This window comes from Tachyglossus aculeatus, chromosome 12 (assembly GCF_015852505.1).
Source record: "Tachyglossus aculeatus isolate mTacAcu1 chromosome 12, mTacAcu1.pri, whole genome shotgun sequence".
Lineage (NCBI taxonomy): Eukaryota > Metazoa > Chordata > Mammalia > Monotremata > Tachyglossidae > Tachyglossus > Tachyglossus aculeatus.
Window position 1 is genome coordinate 23,419,786 of NC_052077.1, and position 14,379 is coordinate 23,434,164.

Below are 14,379 nucleotides of genomic sequence, written 5' to 3' on the forward strand. Positions count from 1 at the left end.
TGTATCTATTTTTGATGCTGTTGATGCCCATGTACTTGTTTTGTTTTTTTGTCTGTCTCCCCCTTCTAGACTGTGAGCCTGTTGTTGGGTAGGGATTGTATCTATCTATCTATCCTTTCAGACTGTGAGCCCACTGTTGGGTAGGGACTGTCTCTATATGTTGCCAATTTGTACTTCCCAAGCGCTTAGTACAGTGCTCTGCACATAGTAAGCACTCAATAAATACGATTGATGATGATGATGATGTTGCCAAATTGTACTTTCCAAGTGCTTAGTACAGTGCTTTGCACGGAGTAAGTGCTCAATAAATACGATTGAATGAATGAAGCCATGGGATTGAGGAAAAATAGCAGTAGTAGTATTAGGCAAGGGTCAGGACTACTTCTGGGGAAGGCTTATATCTACTTCCATGACACAACCTTCAGAAGCACCTGCCCTCTGCCTCCGTATCCTCGTCACCCTAAATGACCGTATCCCCTCCCTCTGATCCCTGCACGTGCATAAAAATCTACAGTTTTGCTCCTCAAAATCTTCCAGTAGCTGCCCATTCATCTCCTCGTTAAATAGAAACGCCACACCTTAGGCTTTAAGGCACTCAACTAGCTCTCTCCCATCTAGCTAACCTCACTGCTCTTCTACAACCCAACCTGCACACTTCACACCTCTAACCCTACTTACTGTGCCTTGATCTCACCTCTCCCCCCCCCCCCCCCCCCCCCCCCCCCCCGCCCCCGTCGACACCATCCCCCCTGGGCCTGGAACTTCCTCCCCCTCCATATACCACAGACCACACTGAGAAACTGTGGCCTAGTAAAAAGAACATGGGCCTGGAGTCAGATGACCTGGGTTCTAATTCCATCTTCCAGTTGCCTGCTGTGTGACCTTGGGTGAGTCACTTAATTTCTCTGTGGCTCAGTTTCCTCACTTATAAAATGGGGATTTAATTCCTGTTCTTCCTCCTACTTAGACTGTGAGCACCAGTTGGGATAGGATCTATGCCCGACCTGTTTAAGTTTTATCTGTCCCAGTGCTTAAAACAGTGCTTGACGCATAATAAGCACTTAAAAAAAATAATAATAATAAATAAGCCCACATTCTCCCGAACTTCAAAATCCTACTAAAATAATATCTCCTCCAGAAAGTTTTCCCCTACTAAACTCTCATCTTTCCACACTATCTTCCCTCCCTTCTGCTTTGCCTCAATACATTGGTCCATACCCCCTAAGCACTTTGATATTCATCCCACCCCCATCTCCACAACACTTATGTGCTTAGCCTTATATTCTGTTGCAGTCCTCTAAAAGTAATTTGCTTTGATGTCTGTCTTGCTAACAAGATTGTAAACTCCTTGAGGGCAGAGATCATGTCTGTCAGCACTATTGTATGCTCCCAAGAGCAAGCTCTTAATAAATACCATTGATTGATTACTCTAAAACTAAGGTAAAATTTCAGGGGGCGTAATTAGAGAAAACAAAATAAGAACAATTGCCTGGAGAAGAAGTACTTATGAACCAGGATCATTTTCACTGACTTTTGCCCCTCTGATGGTATGGTAAAACTTAAAAATCGGACTGCTGTAATCTGTTTCCTTACTACTACAACCACAGAGTTTCATTTGTAATGGTTGTTATTTCCAAATTGTCAAATACAGGAAGAACGTACTATGCTAGCAAAGGAGCTTACTTCTCTTCGGCAGCAAAGGGAACAGCTAAAGGCAGAAGTAGAAAAATACAGAGAATGTGACCCAGACGTGGTGGAAGAAATCCGTAAGTTTGTGTAGTTATTTGAATCGGTTGAACAATAACAAGAAAATAACTTAAGTGAATGTCTTGAATTTAGAGTCCTCATGGGTATAGATAAGCCCAGGAATGTTAAGTTTTATTTAAAAGCAGCACAGTGGGCTACTGAATCTGATATGAGGTCTTCTGTATCACCTTTTTCACTTTTGTACTATGGGATATTCTCTAAGTGTACTGAATTCCGCAGATACTGAAACATTTGTCCCCTTCTGTTCTCGATCTACACTCTGTTCTGTTCTACTTGGTGACCTCATTCGCTCCCACGGCTTCAACTATCATCTCTACGCTGATGACACCCAAATCTACATCTCTGCCCTTGCTGTCTCCCCCTCCCTCCAGGCTCGCATCTCCTCCTGCCTTCAGGACATCTCCATCTGGATGACTGCCCGCCACCAAAAACTCAACATGTCCAAGACTGAACTCCTTGTCTTCCCTCCCAAACCCTGCCCTCTCCCTGACTTTCCCATCACTGTTGATGGCACTACCATCCTTCCCGTCTCACAAGCCCGCAACCTTGGTGTCATCCTCGACTCCGCTCTCTCGTTCACCCCTCACATCCAAGCCGTCACCAAAACCTGCCGGTCTCAGCTCCGCAACATTGCCAAGATCCTCCCTTTCCTCTCCATCCAAACCACTACCCTGCTCGTTCAAGCTCTCGTCCTATCCCGTCTGGACTATTGTATCAGCCTCCTCTCCGATCTCCCATCCTCTTGTCTCTCCCCACTTCAACCCATACTTCACGCCGCTGCCCGGATCGTCTTTGTCCAGAAACGCTCTGGGCATGTTACTCCCCTCCTCAAAAATCTCCAGTGGCTACCAATCAACCTACGCGTCAGGCAGAAACTCATCACTCTCAGCTTCAAGGCTGTCCATCACCTCGCCCCCTCCTACCTCACCTCCCTTCTGTCCTTCTCCAGCCCAGCCCCCACCCTCCGCTCCTCTGCCGCTCACCTCCTCACCGTACCTCGTTCTCGCCTGTCCCGCCGTCGAACCCCGGCCCACGTCCTCCCCCTGGCCTACAATGCCCTCCCTCCGCACATCTGCCAAGCTGGCTCTCTTCCTCCCTTCAAGGCCCTACGGAGATCTCACCTCCTTCAGGAGGCCTTCCCAGACTGCGCCCTCTCCTTCCATTCCCCCTCCCCCCTCATCCAACCCGCCTTACCTCCTTCCTTTCCCCACAGTACCTGTATATATGTATACATGCTTGTACGTATTTATTACTCTATTTATTTTACTTGTACATATCTATTCTATTTGTTTTATTTTGTTAATATGTTTTGTTTTGTTCTCTGTCTCCCCCTTCTAGACTGTGAGCCCACTGTTGGGTAGGGACCATCTCTATGTGTTGCCAACTTGTACTTCCCAAGCGCTTAGTACAGTGCTCTGCACACAGTAAGCGCTCAATAAATACGATTGATTGATTGATTGATTTGGAATTTTAGAACTAAGACCCCAAGATTTGGTGTTCAGAGCGTTAGGCTTTTTTTAATTAAAGAATAATTAAAGAATTCAAGTAATCTCAGAATGATTGATACAAAATACAAAAGGAATACTTTCATTGTATACCTGGAGTCCAAAGTGTGATATTTCCCTTTTATTACTTGCTTATCTCTGGAAAATTCCAAGCTGGTAATTTTCAATCACTCTTATTTTTCTAGTGTTCACTGCATGGTCTAAAATAAGTGACAGTTCAGAAATGTCAGTGATTGACTTAGGTTGTCTCATGTCAATTCCTTCAATTTTATCACCTGAACTAAGCAAGCTCAGTTGGAAGAAAAGTGAAGGAATGTCCAGGGCCACTCTACATGCATGCTAGGATTCCCAGGGCCCGTTCGGTAAAAAGGAAATGTGCATTTTGCCCAATTCCAGCGAACTGCTACACTCAAGCCTTTCTTCGGCCTGGGATCCTTTCTAAGTGGGGCAATAGAGAAGTGAACATGCCCTGTATGGGTACACTTGCCAGCTCTCCTACCCCGCATGTGATTTGCAACCAGAACCATCAGCAGGCCACAACCAGAGGCTTTCGGATAATTCTCCTATCCGTTTCAGTATTCCTGGGTTTGGGAAGGAGAATACAAGAGACGTGTGGTGGACCCTTCTCTCCTGCAGTTCCATCCAGACATATTCCTAATATCATCAGACTTTGAAGGAAGTATTTAGCCCAGATGCCCTCATATAATTATATATTTTTCTTTTTTCTTTTAAGATGGCATTGAATGGAAAAGGCAATCTGCAAAGTGCTGCACCGGTACTTATGTAGATCATAATTGAGCTGAGAGGCTTAAATATAAAAATATTGAATGACAATCTTAGTGTTTCTAGATACTTCGGGCATTTTTAAAACTGAGGGGAAAGAGGGACTCAGAATAAAGTTATTTTAAGACTGAGAGCCTGAGGAGCCTAATTGGCACCAGGTGCCTTACCCCTATGGTAGCACTCTGGGTGGAGCTAATGCAAAATATTTTAGGAGTTAAATGAAATGTGCATAACTGAAAAGCAGTGCAGTGGTTTCTTCTGACTCAAACAAATGCATATACATGCATTCATTTTGGGCATAATTTGCTCATTTTTTAAAATAAAAAGGTCATGTGCTCTTAGCTTAAAGGCACAAAAGATTAAGAAACATAACCATAGTCTCCAGCTGGGAAACTGACATTTCTGCCTTTTTATTAATATAAACACGATTTAAATAATGCAAAACAGCAAACTATATATGTACTTGGAGCAGTGTTAAAATTGCCTTGGAAACCATGAATCAAAATTTCTCAAATTTTCTGTTTCAAAATTTCTTCATTGGGCAGTTTGGAAAATATGTTTGAATTGCTGGCATGTGTCTGTTGTTTTTCACAAGTAGACTTTTCTAGAACCCATGAGAATAATTTCTTGGGAGCCTGTAGAGTTTAGTAGCTTTAAAGCACAAGAAATTCCTTCAAGTACTTATGATATATGACAGGGCTGGTCACTTCTACATTTGGGCATAGCTAGCCACCCTGACTGCTCACGCCTTGTTCCCATTTACACTAGGATTTGTGCTGTTTCCCCAACCCTTTCTGTCCACACATTGTTTGGCTAGCAGGAAAACTGTGGGGCACTCAGGATGAATATGAAGGTGTTTGTAGTCAAGAATAAACTACTGCTAGAACAGTGCTTCGGCGCTTAGAACAGTGCCTCATCGCTTAGAACAGTGCTTTGCACATAGTAAGCGCTTAAGTGCCATCATTATTATTATTGTTATTATCACTGCTAATACCACACACTCAGCTGGCGTGTAGCATGTAAGGAAAACTTCAAGTTGTCGAATGGTTTTTGCACTGGTAATTTTTAAAAGTAGCTAGACCTGATACCACATGTATGCCCTGTGAATAATGCTAATTGGCTAGATTCATTGAGGGAAATGTTCAGCTCATTGAGCCGGTTCTTCCTTAGGCTCTAAGACTTTCCCTGGTCCTAAAGTTAAGTTGGAATCCATTTTGTGAAAATCCTTATATGGGATTTTCTAAAATACCTATTACAATTTAGCAGCCCTGCCTAACACTAGCCACCATCAGAACACCTTGTATTTTGGGGCTTTTTTTTATTTTTTGAAGCTGAGACCATTTTTTACTCCAGTCCAGATCAGAGCTGGATTACCTTGAGTAGTTGCTTCTACAATTTAGTAAGGATGGGGTGGGTTTTGTGCACCAGAGAATTTGAAATAGTAATGACTGGTTCTTTTTCCTAATCTGATGTATTATTTTTAATAGGTGAAATTGGAGTAAATCCTACCAGCAGTATTCATTTACAGCATTCATTATTTAAAAATACTGGCCTTAGTATTTGTCCACTCATTCCATTATCTTAATTGTTTGTAATAATAATAATAATAATGGCATTTATTAAACGCTTACTATGTGGAAAGCACTGTTCTAAGCTCTGGGGAGGTTACAAGGTGATCAGGTTGTCCTACAGGGGGCTCACTGTCTTAATCCCCATTTTACAGATGAGGGAACTGAGGCCCAGAGAAGTTAAGTGACTTGCCCAAAGTCACACAGCTGGCAATTGGCAGAGCCAGGATTTGAACCCATGACCTCTGACTCCAAAGCCCAGGCTCTTTCCACTGAGCCACACTGATTTGCTAGAAGGTGATTTAAGGAACTAAGTGGATCATAGCCTATTGGATGACTAAATTAATTCTTGGATGCACCTAGCCCTAGTTCTTATACCCACAGGGTACTAAAGTCCTTTAGAGAAGTCATTTACTGGATATTGATCTGGAGGAATGATTGTACCTCTCCAGGTGCTTAATGTATAGCCAGTAATTTTTCACCTTGCAGAAACCAATCCTCCTTCCTTCATTCCTAAAGTGTTTTTATTTTCTTTTAAGTTTGTCCTGTAAGTTTTAAACAACAAAAAACTATTTCTTGTGTAGTTACTATTCACTCTGTATTCTGTTTGCTTTGAGTCCTTGCAAACAGTCTTTCCACGACAGATCTGAGAACCAGCTAAGAGCTATAGCAATTAATATTACATAAAAACAGTCCTCATATTTAATTTTTCCAATCTCATATCCCCATTTTTCTGAGCCACAGTTTAGTTGCATCATATTTTCAATAATCAAGGATATTCTCTCTGCACACTCCTTGATGCCTTCTGAATGCTCTTTGAACTGACACATTGTATCTGTTAATTTTAAACATTCGTAACCCTTACTAGTAGGCATCTTAGTGCTAAAACATTTACTGCTATACCCTTAGCCTTCCTACATGATTTAAAGAAGCCAATATATGTTACATTTTAATAGTTGTTATGTTTTACTATGTACTAAGCAGTACTGAGCATTGGGATGATCAGGTCAGACACAAGGTCAATTTAGATAGAGAGATTGCTGTTTGCTCAAGATTGTGCAGTAAAGCACTATTTTGGAGCCAGAATTAGTGTCTGTATCTTCCTTAAAACTGCCCATAACCCATGCTTTCGCCTTAGTCGTATGATTGGAAATCTCTTGGCATTTTTGTTTTTTGTTTTTGAAGATTTGTAGTTGAAAATTTTGGGGGAAAAAACATCTTTGAGACTAAGGTTAAGCTGGAGATTGGAATTCTAATCAACGAACCAATAATATCTGAGTGCCAGATTGTGTCCCTGTGCCAAAATGAAGCTTCACAAATTCTGACTCCTTGTGGTAACATTATCCCTTTATTTCAACCAGTTTTCTCTTGGTTACATCATTGGCTTAATTGGAAATATGTAAGATGCTTTGGGGACCTAGAAACAAGCATTTTGAGTGTGTCTAGGGTTTGATTCTGCCTCAGTACTTGAAGCATTCACTTGAGAAGGGATGCCCTTGATGGAGTTCAGTTCCCAGTTCATTTCCCAGTCTTTAAAAGAATGTGAAAAATCAAGCAAAGAGGATTTCTTTTTCATCCTGTTCACAAAAACAAAAGGAGGAAAAAATAAATGCTTGGAAGGAAAGGTTCAGGATTTGGGTTAAGGAATTGTTAGATTTTCAGGTATTTGAAGGATTTTTTTTCAATCGCATTTATTGAGCGCTTACTGTGTGCAGAGCACTGTACTGAGCAAGGAGATGGTTATTCCTCATTTACACCACTGACCCCAAAGGGGGAAATGGAGTTTGCAAAAAGGCGGGATCGATTTTGGTTGGGTAAAAGGAAGAATGGACATCTTTAAGAGAAGAATAGACAACAGTCAGTCCAGGATGATTTAGTTATTCATCTCCCTCAAGGGAAGTGTCTGGAAGCAATAATTCTAGATTCCTTCCCACTCTTCCTATGTTATGATTCTTTTGTTAATGGGTCTGTTTCCCATTAGATCCTGAGAATCTTCCGTTGGCGGCATTAACAAAGTTTCCCAGCACCTTTAGGGTGTCTTCTGGTTCACACTTCATCTCCATATAGCCATGTGGTGATTACACCTGCCTAGTAAACCATAAGTAAGGTTTCACATCTAACTCATCCAAAGGGTGCAGTTGTATGTTTAAGGCCATAAATCCTAGCTCTGTTGGGGTGATGGGGGCATTTGCCCCCGGAGCTTCTGGGGCGCAACTGTGAATATCACTCTTTCAAGACCTGAGAGTTTTCAGTCAGAACTAAAAAGATGGAAATTACCGGCTTCCTTACCTATTAGCTTTGGAAACCTGTCCAATTCTAGTCTTTGTCCCTTGTCCCCTTTTCATCAGTGTGATGTTTTGGTAGGGACTCCAACATCTGTCCTTGAATTTTAATTGCTAGGATTGGAGTCGACTTCCTGAGAGCTTTTTGATGAAGTACTGTAGTGATTTGGATGTCAATCCCAATATTCAAATGCCTTGTTTAAAATGTAGACAAAGGGCGGTTAGGTCCATGTTGAATGAACGTGCACTACTGTAGCAGGATATAAATCAGAAGGGCCATGAGAACATTTTCCTATGACCTAATGTAATTTACATATGCCAACATAAACTATGGCTGTCCATTTTCAAAGCATTTTCAAATTAAAAATTTATCATCATTGCCAGAACTTGTCTTTTAAATGTGTCTGTACATTCTCTTCTTCCCCAAACATCCTTCTGTCATTGAATCACATCCACTATTCCAGAAGTACTCAAGAAAGAGGTGGGTGATGCACAAATCCAGGGGAACAGTGAGAGGGATAGCTAAAGACCCCCCAGAGTCTCTGAGAGGCCTTTATAGGTTTTCAGCTCACAGGAATGAACTCACTGCTAGGATACTAGATCATGGTTTGTTTTTTTGGGTTTTTTTTGTTGTTTTTAAGCAGGGAAGCATCATGATATAGTGAATAGAGCACAGGGCTGGGAGTCAGAAGGTAATGGGTTCTAATCCTGCCTCCACTGTGTGTGACCTTGTGTCACTGCACTTCTCTGTGCCTCAGTTACCTCATCTGTAAAATGGGGATTGAGACTGTGAGCTCCACATGGGACAGGGACTGTGTCCATCCTTATTTGCTTGTATCTACCCCAGCACTTACTACAGTGCTTGGCAAAAACCATCATCATCATCATCCTCCTCATCATCATCCTTCAGAGCATTCAGAGTAAAATTTCATTTTCTGAGCCAGCAATACAGCTTGTAACAATCTGCCGATGAAACTATAGCCTCTGTATCCATGTAGGCTGGATTCTTTACCTTATACTGATTTCTCAATAAACCCTAGGGGTAGATAAACATTATATGGTTTGTGTTGACAGTTGAATATTAACATACTTAGGCAAGTACTGGCAAGAGGTTTGGGAATAATCAAGGAATGTGAAGATGTGAGAATCAATAGGAAAAATTTGGCATTCATTTCAGTGGGGAGAGAAAACTAATACACTCTTCCAAAAGTTCTCACAGAAAGTTTTTGAAGAATACTGAAGCAGATACATTTCAAAATAAATGATCAACCTAGTTATAAAATGTTAAGTAGTCAAGTACTCATGGTATCTAGGCAGTTTACTCAAGAGCATAAATTTGACAAGGGCAACAGATGCAGACTAACAGATTTCTAAACCCTTGAAAGTGATTAAATCTAAATGTAAAATACTGCATGTCTCTTTGGCTGTTTGGTAGTTTCTTTTGAGTGATTTGTTTACTGATAGGCTGTTGCAGCGGTGTGATTGGGTTTTTATGAGTTTAGGTGGGTAGTCAGACCCCATTTTAATTTAACCAGGGAATGCCTCGGGAGACTGAATTTCTTTCCTGTATTTCAAAGACTTTTATTCATGGGTCAGTGGATGTGGAGATGGGGGTTTCTTCAGCAATAAGGAGTGCCATCTAGGTCTGCTAGCCAGGAGCAGAGCTACAGTAGCAATTCAGCAAGTGTGGCACCTCTCCCCTCCTGCCCTCCAACCTCCCAGTACTGAACACGCTGCTTAACACCGCAACCAGTGTGGGTCCTGGCTGTGTCCCAGGTGTTAATATGGCTTGATATAACCATGGTGGCTCATCGGGCAGCAACCAATCAATCAATCAATCAATTGTATTTATTTGACTTCCTACCGTTTGTCAACACTTTTGAAATGTTCCCTCTGGAGTTGCTGCATGGTCACCTCCAGATTTTCTCGCTGGAAAGAAGGTGAAGCCATTTTGGGAGCATTCTCCAAGATAGCAGTGGAATTCAGTTCAGCTGCGAGCCCCAGGAAAGCACGGTCACTCCAGAGCTGTTAGGGCCATTCTCCTAATGCCTTTCCAAATGATCCCTGCAGCTCAGGGTGGCTTTTGCTTAAGTGTTCTTGATAATATTGTATGAAAAGGGTAATTGGAAATGTTTTCTAAAAGTATATTGCCCTACTTGGTAAGCTTCATCTATAGCCTTGCCCATTTTTACATTATCCCTTTTACAAGGCTACGGGGTCTTTGCAACTGTCTAGTGATGTCGATCTACGTAGCCACAAACATTTATGGACGTCAGAATAAAAGGTGAAGCATGTCTACTTTTTTTTTCCAGGTCAAGCAAACATTGTAGCCAAGGAAGCGGCCAACAGATGGACTGGTATATGTGCAATTAAATTACTTAATGGCATTGGGATGGTATATGTAGTTGTAAACTAAAGCCTCTGATTTTATTTCTCCCATGTGTATGCAGGGCTAGCAACATGCCCTTCCAGGACAGGGAGGGAAGAGAGCTCCCTCTGACCCTCCCAGATCCTCCAGCTGCTACCAGGCTGGAGTCTGCTGAGGTTGAGGAATGAGTCAGCCATCTGGTCAAAAGCTGGGTTGCCCACCCCCTTTTAAGGCCACACAGCGAGGGTGGTGGTTCATGCACTATGTCGTTATTTCGCTACACCACCCTTAAGTGGTGGAGAGAATGAGCAAAGAGTCTACTCCCTCATAAAGACACAAAGGCAGTCCTCAGTGGGCTTTCACCAGCCCACAGCTCCTACAAGAGAGGGAAGTACACCTGATGAGCCTCTAGCATTCTATTAAACTGAGAAGTCTTATTATTAAAATAAAGTATTTCACATTGTAACTTGTGAATTACTGTGTATTTTACAGTTAAATGGGAGAGCAAATATTATTAGAAGGTTAATAGTTCAGCAACCATGTAAAGAAGCTAGTGAGCTAGAAGTAGAAAAATAGTTACAATAAAATATAACTAAGTAGAATGGCAACTTAGATTTGGAAAGCAAAAATTACTGGATTTAGGAAAACGACTAGAATATTATCACAACTTAAAAACAGTAGTAGATATGAATCTCCCCAAAAGTTCCTAAATTTAGGAAGAGATTTTTTCATGTTGTTGTTGGATTTCTGAGGTAGTTGAATAGTTCTTGAAAGTCTTTTGACCCTGCAAGAATTAAAAAGCATAGTGAGAAGATATTTTTAGAATCATTCTGGCAGTTACTAACATGTATTTCCATTTTGTACTTACAACTGGATACTCCCAATATAAGCATGTGTTACAAGAAGATAATGGAGATAAAAGAAGCAAATTGCCACAAACAGATTCTTTGGCTGCTTTTAAAAAATGGTGCCAACCACTGGCATTTTATCAAAAAGTAAAATCTCCATTTACCTAGCTTTTAGACTGAATCTGCTCCTTCCTACTTAGTGTACCCAAAATATTGTCCAGGCTGAAGAAAGTTTAGATGTCAATAATTATCTCTTGAGCTTTTTAAAATAAACCAATGCATTTTCTCAGTCCAGGCTAGAAATATGGCTACAAGTTCAACCATGTCTAAAAGATGTTTCCATCCTTTTCAAAATACATTTTACCAGGAAGGCATGTAACAAAGCATCTGTTACACAGCGTAAAATCTCATTTTGATAAAGTATTTAAAGGCGAGGGCTAATCATTTTAAGGGTCTGTAGATTTTTGAGAGGGTTGGATGGATCTTTAGGAGAAACAGACACTCAGTGACCCTGACACAGTGTGACGGTGAGTGTCTCCCACTTCTCCTTCTGTTGTGGGCTGAGGGAGATCTGACCTGAATCAGCAAACCTGTAAGCCCATCTGGGATCTGGCCTGCTGAGGACTTCAGTGGGGCACAGTGAATATTATCACCAGTCTCATAGCAGTTCTCTTGGGCAGTAAGTCAAGTTGATGTGTCCAGAACTGGAAAGCGAGTGAATGCCAAGCCTGCTGTCCTCATTTGCTCCCTCCCGCTTCAGCTGTCTTCTCTTTAATCATGACACTTTGTTTTCTCGTAACCTCACTGCCCTATCCTTCAATACCTAGTCTGATCCCTTGACCCTCTGAAAGGAAAATGTCATTGTTTGAGAGAGGACATATTCAAAATCTATCAGAGCCCTCTGCCGGCTAAACGGACACAATAGGATTGGCTATCAGAGGGTTTTGGTCTTATTTTTTTTTTTAGAAAAATTCCCTGCAGCTTCAAGTAATGATCTGAAGTTCCCTTTTCCTACCCATGCATGTACATTCATTCATTCAATCGTATTTATTGAGCGCTTACTGTGTGCAGAGCACTGTACTAAGCGCTTGGGAAGTATAAGTTAGCAACATGTAGAGATGGTCCCTACCCAACAACGGGCTCATTTACCCTCACTAGCATGTGGAGAAATTTTCACGGAAGAGGCAAAGAAGCATGTGAGGCGGGAAATTGCCCCTGGAGAGGTCTCAACTTTCCAGGCTTCCAGCAGAGGCATGGACACTGGGCAGCTGCAGAATCGCTTCAGGCAGGCAGGCAATAGTATTTATTGTTTACGGTGTGCAGAGCACTGTACTAAGCACTTGGGAAAATACACTACAACAGAGGTGGTAGATGCAGCCCCTGTTCACAAGGAGCTTACACTTTACAGGGGAGACAGACATTAAAAGAAATTAGAGATGGGGAAATAGCGTCTGGGGATATTTACCTAGGTATTGTGGGGCTGGGGTGAATGTCAAAATGCTTCCTACCTGCTGCTGCTCTGTCTGCTGTTCTGTTTCTTGTTGGGTGTCTCAGAGCTTTCACCTGCCCAGAGAGCTTAGCAAAAAACAGCTTAACAGCCATGCCTGTTAAAATACTTGAAAGTGCCCCTGTTGAAAATTTTTGGTCGACCATGCTGCCATAACTCCAACCTAAAATTTTCGCAAGGTCCCAAAGACTCGGTCAGGAAAACGGCTTGTTTTCTCCATGGGTGCTTGCATTGTGATAACACAAATCCCCATCAGCCTCCTCTTGGCAGATGCCTCCAGCAAGAGCTATTAGACTGAAATGTTTTTAAAAAAAGCTATTAAGAAATTAATGTGGAACTTTAAAATGAGAAAATATTATTTAAATTGATTTTGATAGTTCACTTGTTTTTTTTGGTGGGGGGCGGTTATGGTATCTGTTAAGTACTTACTGTGCCATATACTGCACAAGCAAGCTAATCAGATTGGATGCAGTCCATGTCCCACTTGGGGCTCGCAGATTTAATTCCCGTTTTACAGATGAGGCAACTAAGGCACAGAAAAGTTGTGACTTGCCCATGGTTGTCCAGCAGACAAGTGGCAGAGCCAGGATTAGAACCCAGGTTCTTCTGACTCCCAGGTTCCTGCTTTATCCACTAGACTACCCTGCTTCTCTGTTTGTATTAATATTTATAATTTCCCCCAAAGAACTCAGTTATCACGTTAATAATTGATTCAGTGAAGGAAAACAACTTGGCAACTCCCTGTGTATTTTGGCACCTTCTGAATAATCAAACTATGTCTGAAAAAGAGAGAACTGCAACGAACTATGTTGTGGAATGTTGTGACTTTTTTCTCTGAAATATTTCTCTGTATCCTCACAGATAATATATTTGCAATAAAATCTTGGGCCAAAAAGAAATTTGGATTTGAAGAGAATAAAATTGATAAAAGCTTTGGAATTCCAGAAGACTTTGACTACATAGACTAAAATGTCCAGCAGTAGTTAGCATTTGTGTTTAACTGTACATATCTTATTTAATGTTGCCTGGCTAAATTTGGTGAAATGTAATTGATTTATAAATTATAATGACCTGTATTTTATTTTTTCAGTTTATTAACTTGGAAAAAGTTCAAAACATATGTGTTCTGCCTTCCTTTTGTGTTAAAGGAAAATACCACATTCATAAGTTGTTTTGCAATAAAGTTGGCAAAGTTGAGTCAAGCTTACGTGTGCAGTTTTCATTGTTGAATTTTTTTCAAATCGAGCATTCTAATAAATCCCACAGTTTTATTTTTACAGTTTCCTCCAACATATATTTAAAGAAGTTTTAGAAAATACACAACTAGCCGAAACTTGCAAAGAATTTGCAGGGAATTCAAGATCTTGGCTTTGTCCTCTCTACCTGACTAGTCTGCAACCCTCTGTTTTATGTTTCTGTTGGTCTTTTATCCTCTGCTAATTTTCAGTCTTCCTGGCCCCACAGAACCTTCTTTTTCAGTCTTCCCAATCTTTCAGGGGGCCTCTCCTTCTCAGCCTGTAGCCTCTTTCCCCTTCTTTTTTGCTTCAGGCCATATATGTTCAGTTAAGGTCCTTTCTCCTTCGAGCCCCTTCCCCCTAATCTCCTTCTATTGCCAACAGTGGGTGTGACTGAGAATTCCATTTTGCTTATCTATATATTTTAAGATCCTTGATGCATGTATTGACAAAATTTTTTTTTTTCTAAAGCACACTTCCTCCCCAACTATCTGGTGTCATGCTAGATTTAGGTAG

General features: G+C 41.3%; 1 protein-coding gene across 4 annotated transcripts in view; it reads left to right on the top strand.

Annotated features, from left to right (window-relative positions):
• Positions 1 to 13,835, top strand: part of MND1 (meiotic nuclear divisions 1) — a 55,546-nt gene extending 41,711 nt beyond the window's left edge. For all 4 annotated transcript variants that reach the window (XM_038755177.1, XM_038755178.1, XM_038755180.1 and 1 more), the window contains exons 6-8: positions 1,652 to 1,766; positions 10,218 to 10,262; positions 13,490 to 13,835. In XM_038755177.1, the coding sequence (XP_038611105.1) occupies positions 1,652 to 1,766; positions 10,218 to 10,262; positions 13,490 to 13,596 (267 nt within the window). In that variant the 3' untranslated portion in view covers positions 13,597 to 13,835. The remainder of the gene's footprint in view (positions 1 to 1,651; positions 1,767 to 10,217; positions 10,263 to 13,489) is intronic.
• The last annotated feature ends 544 nt before the right edge of the window (positions 13,836 to 14,379 follow it).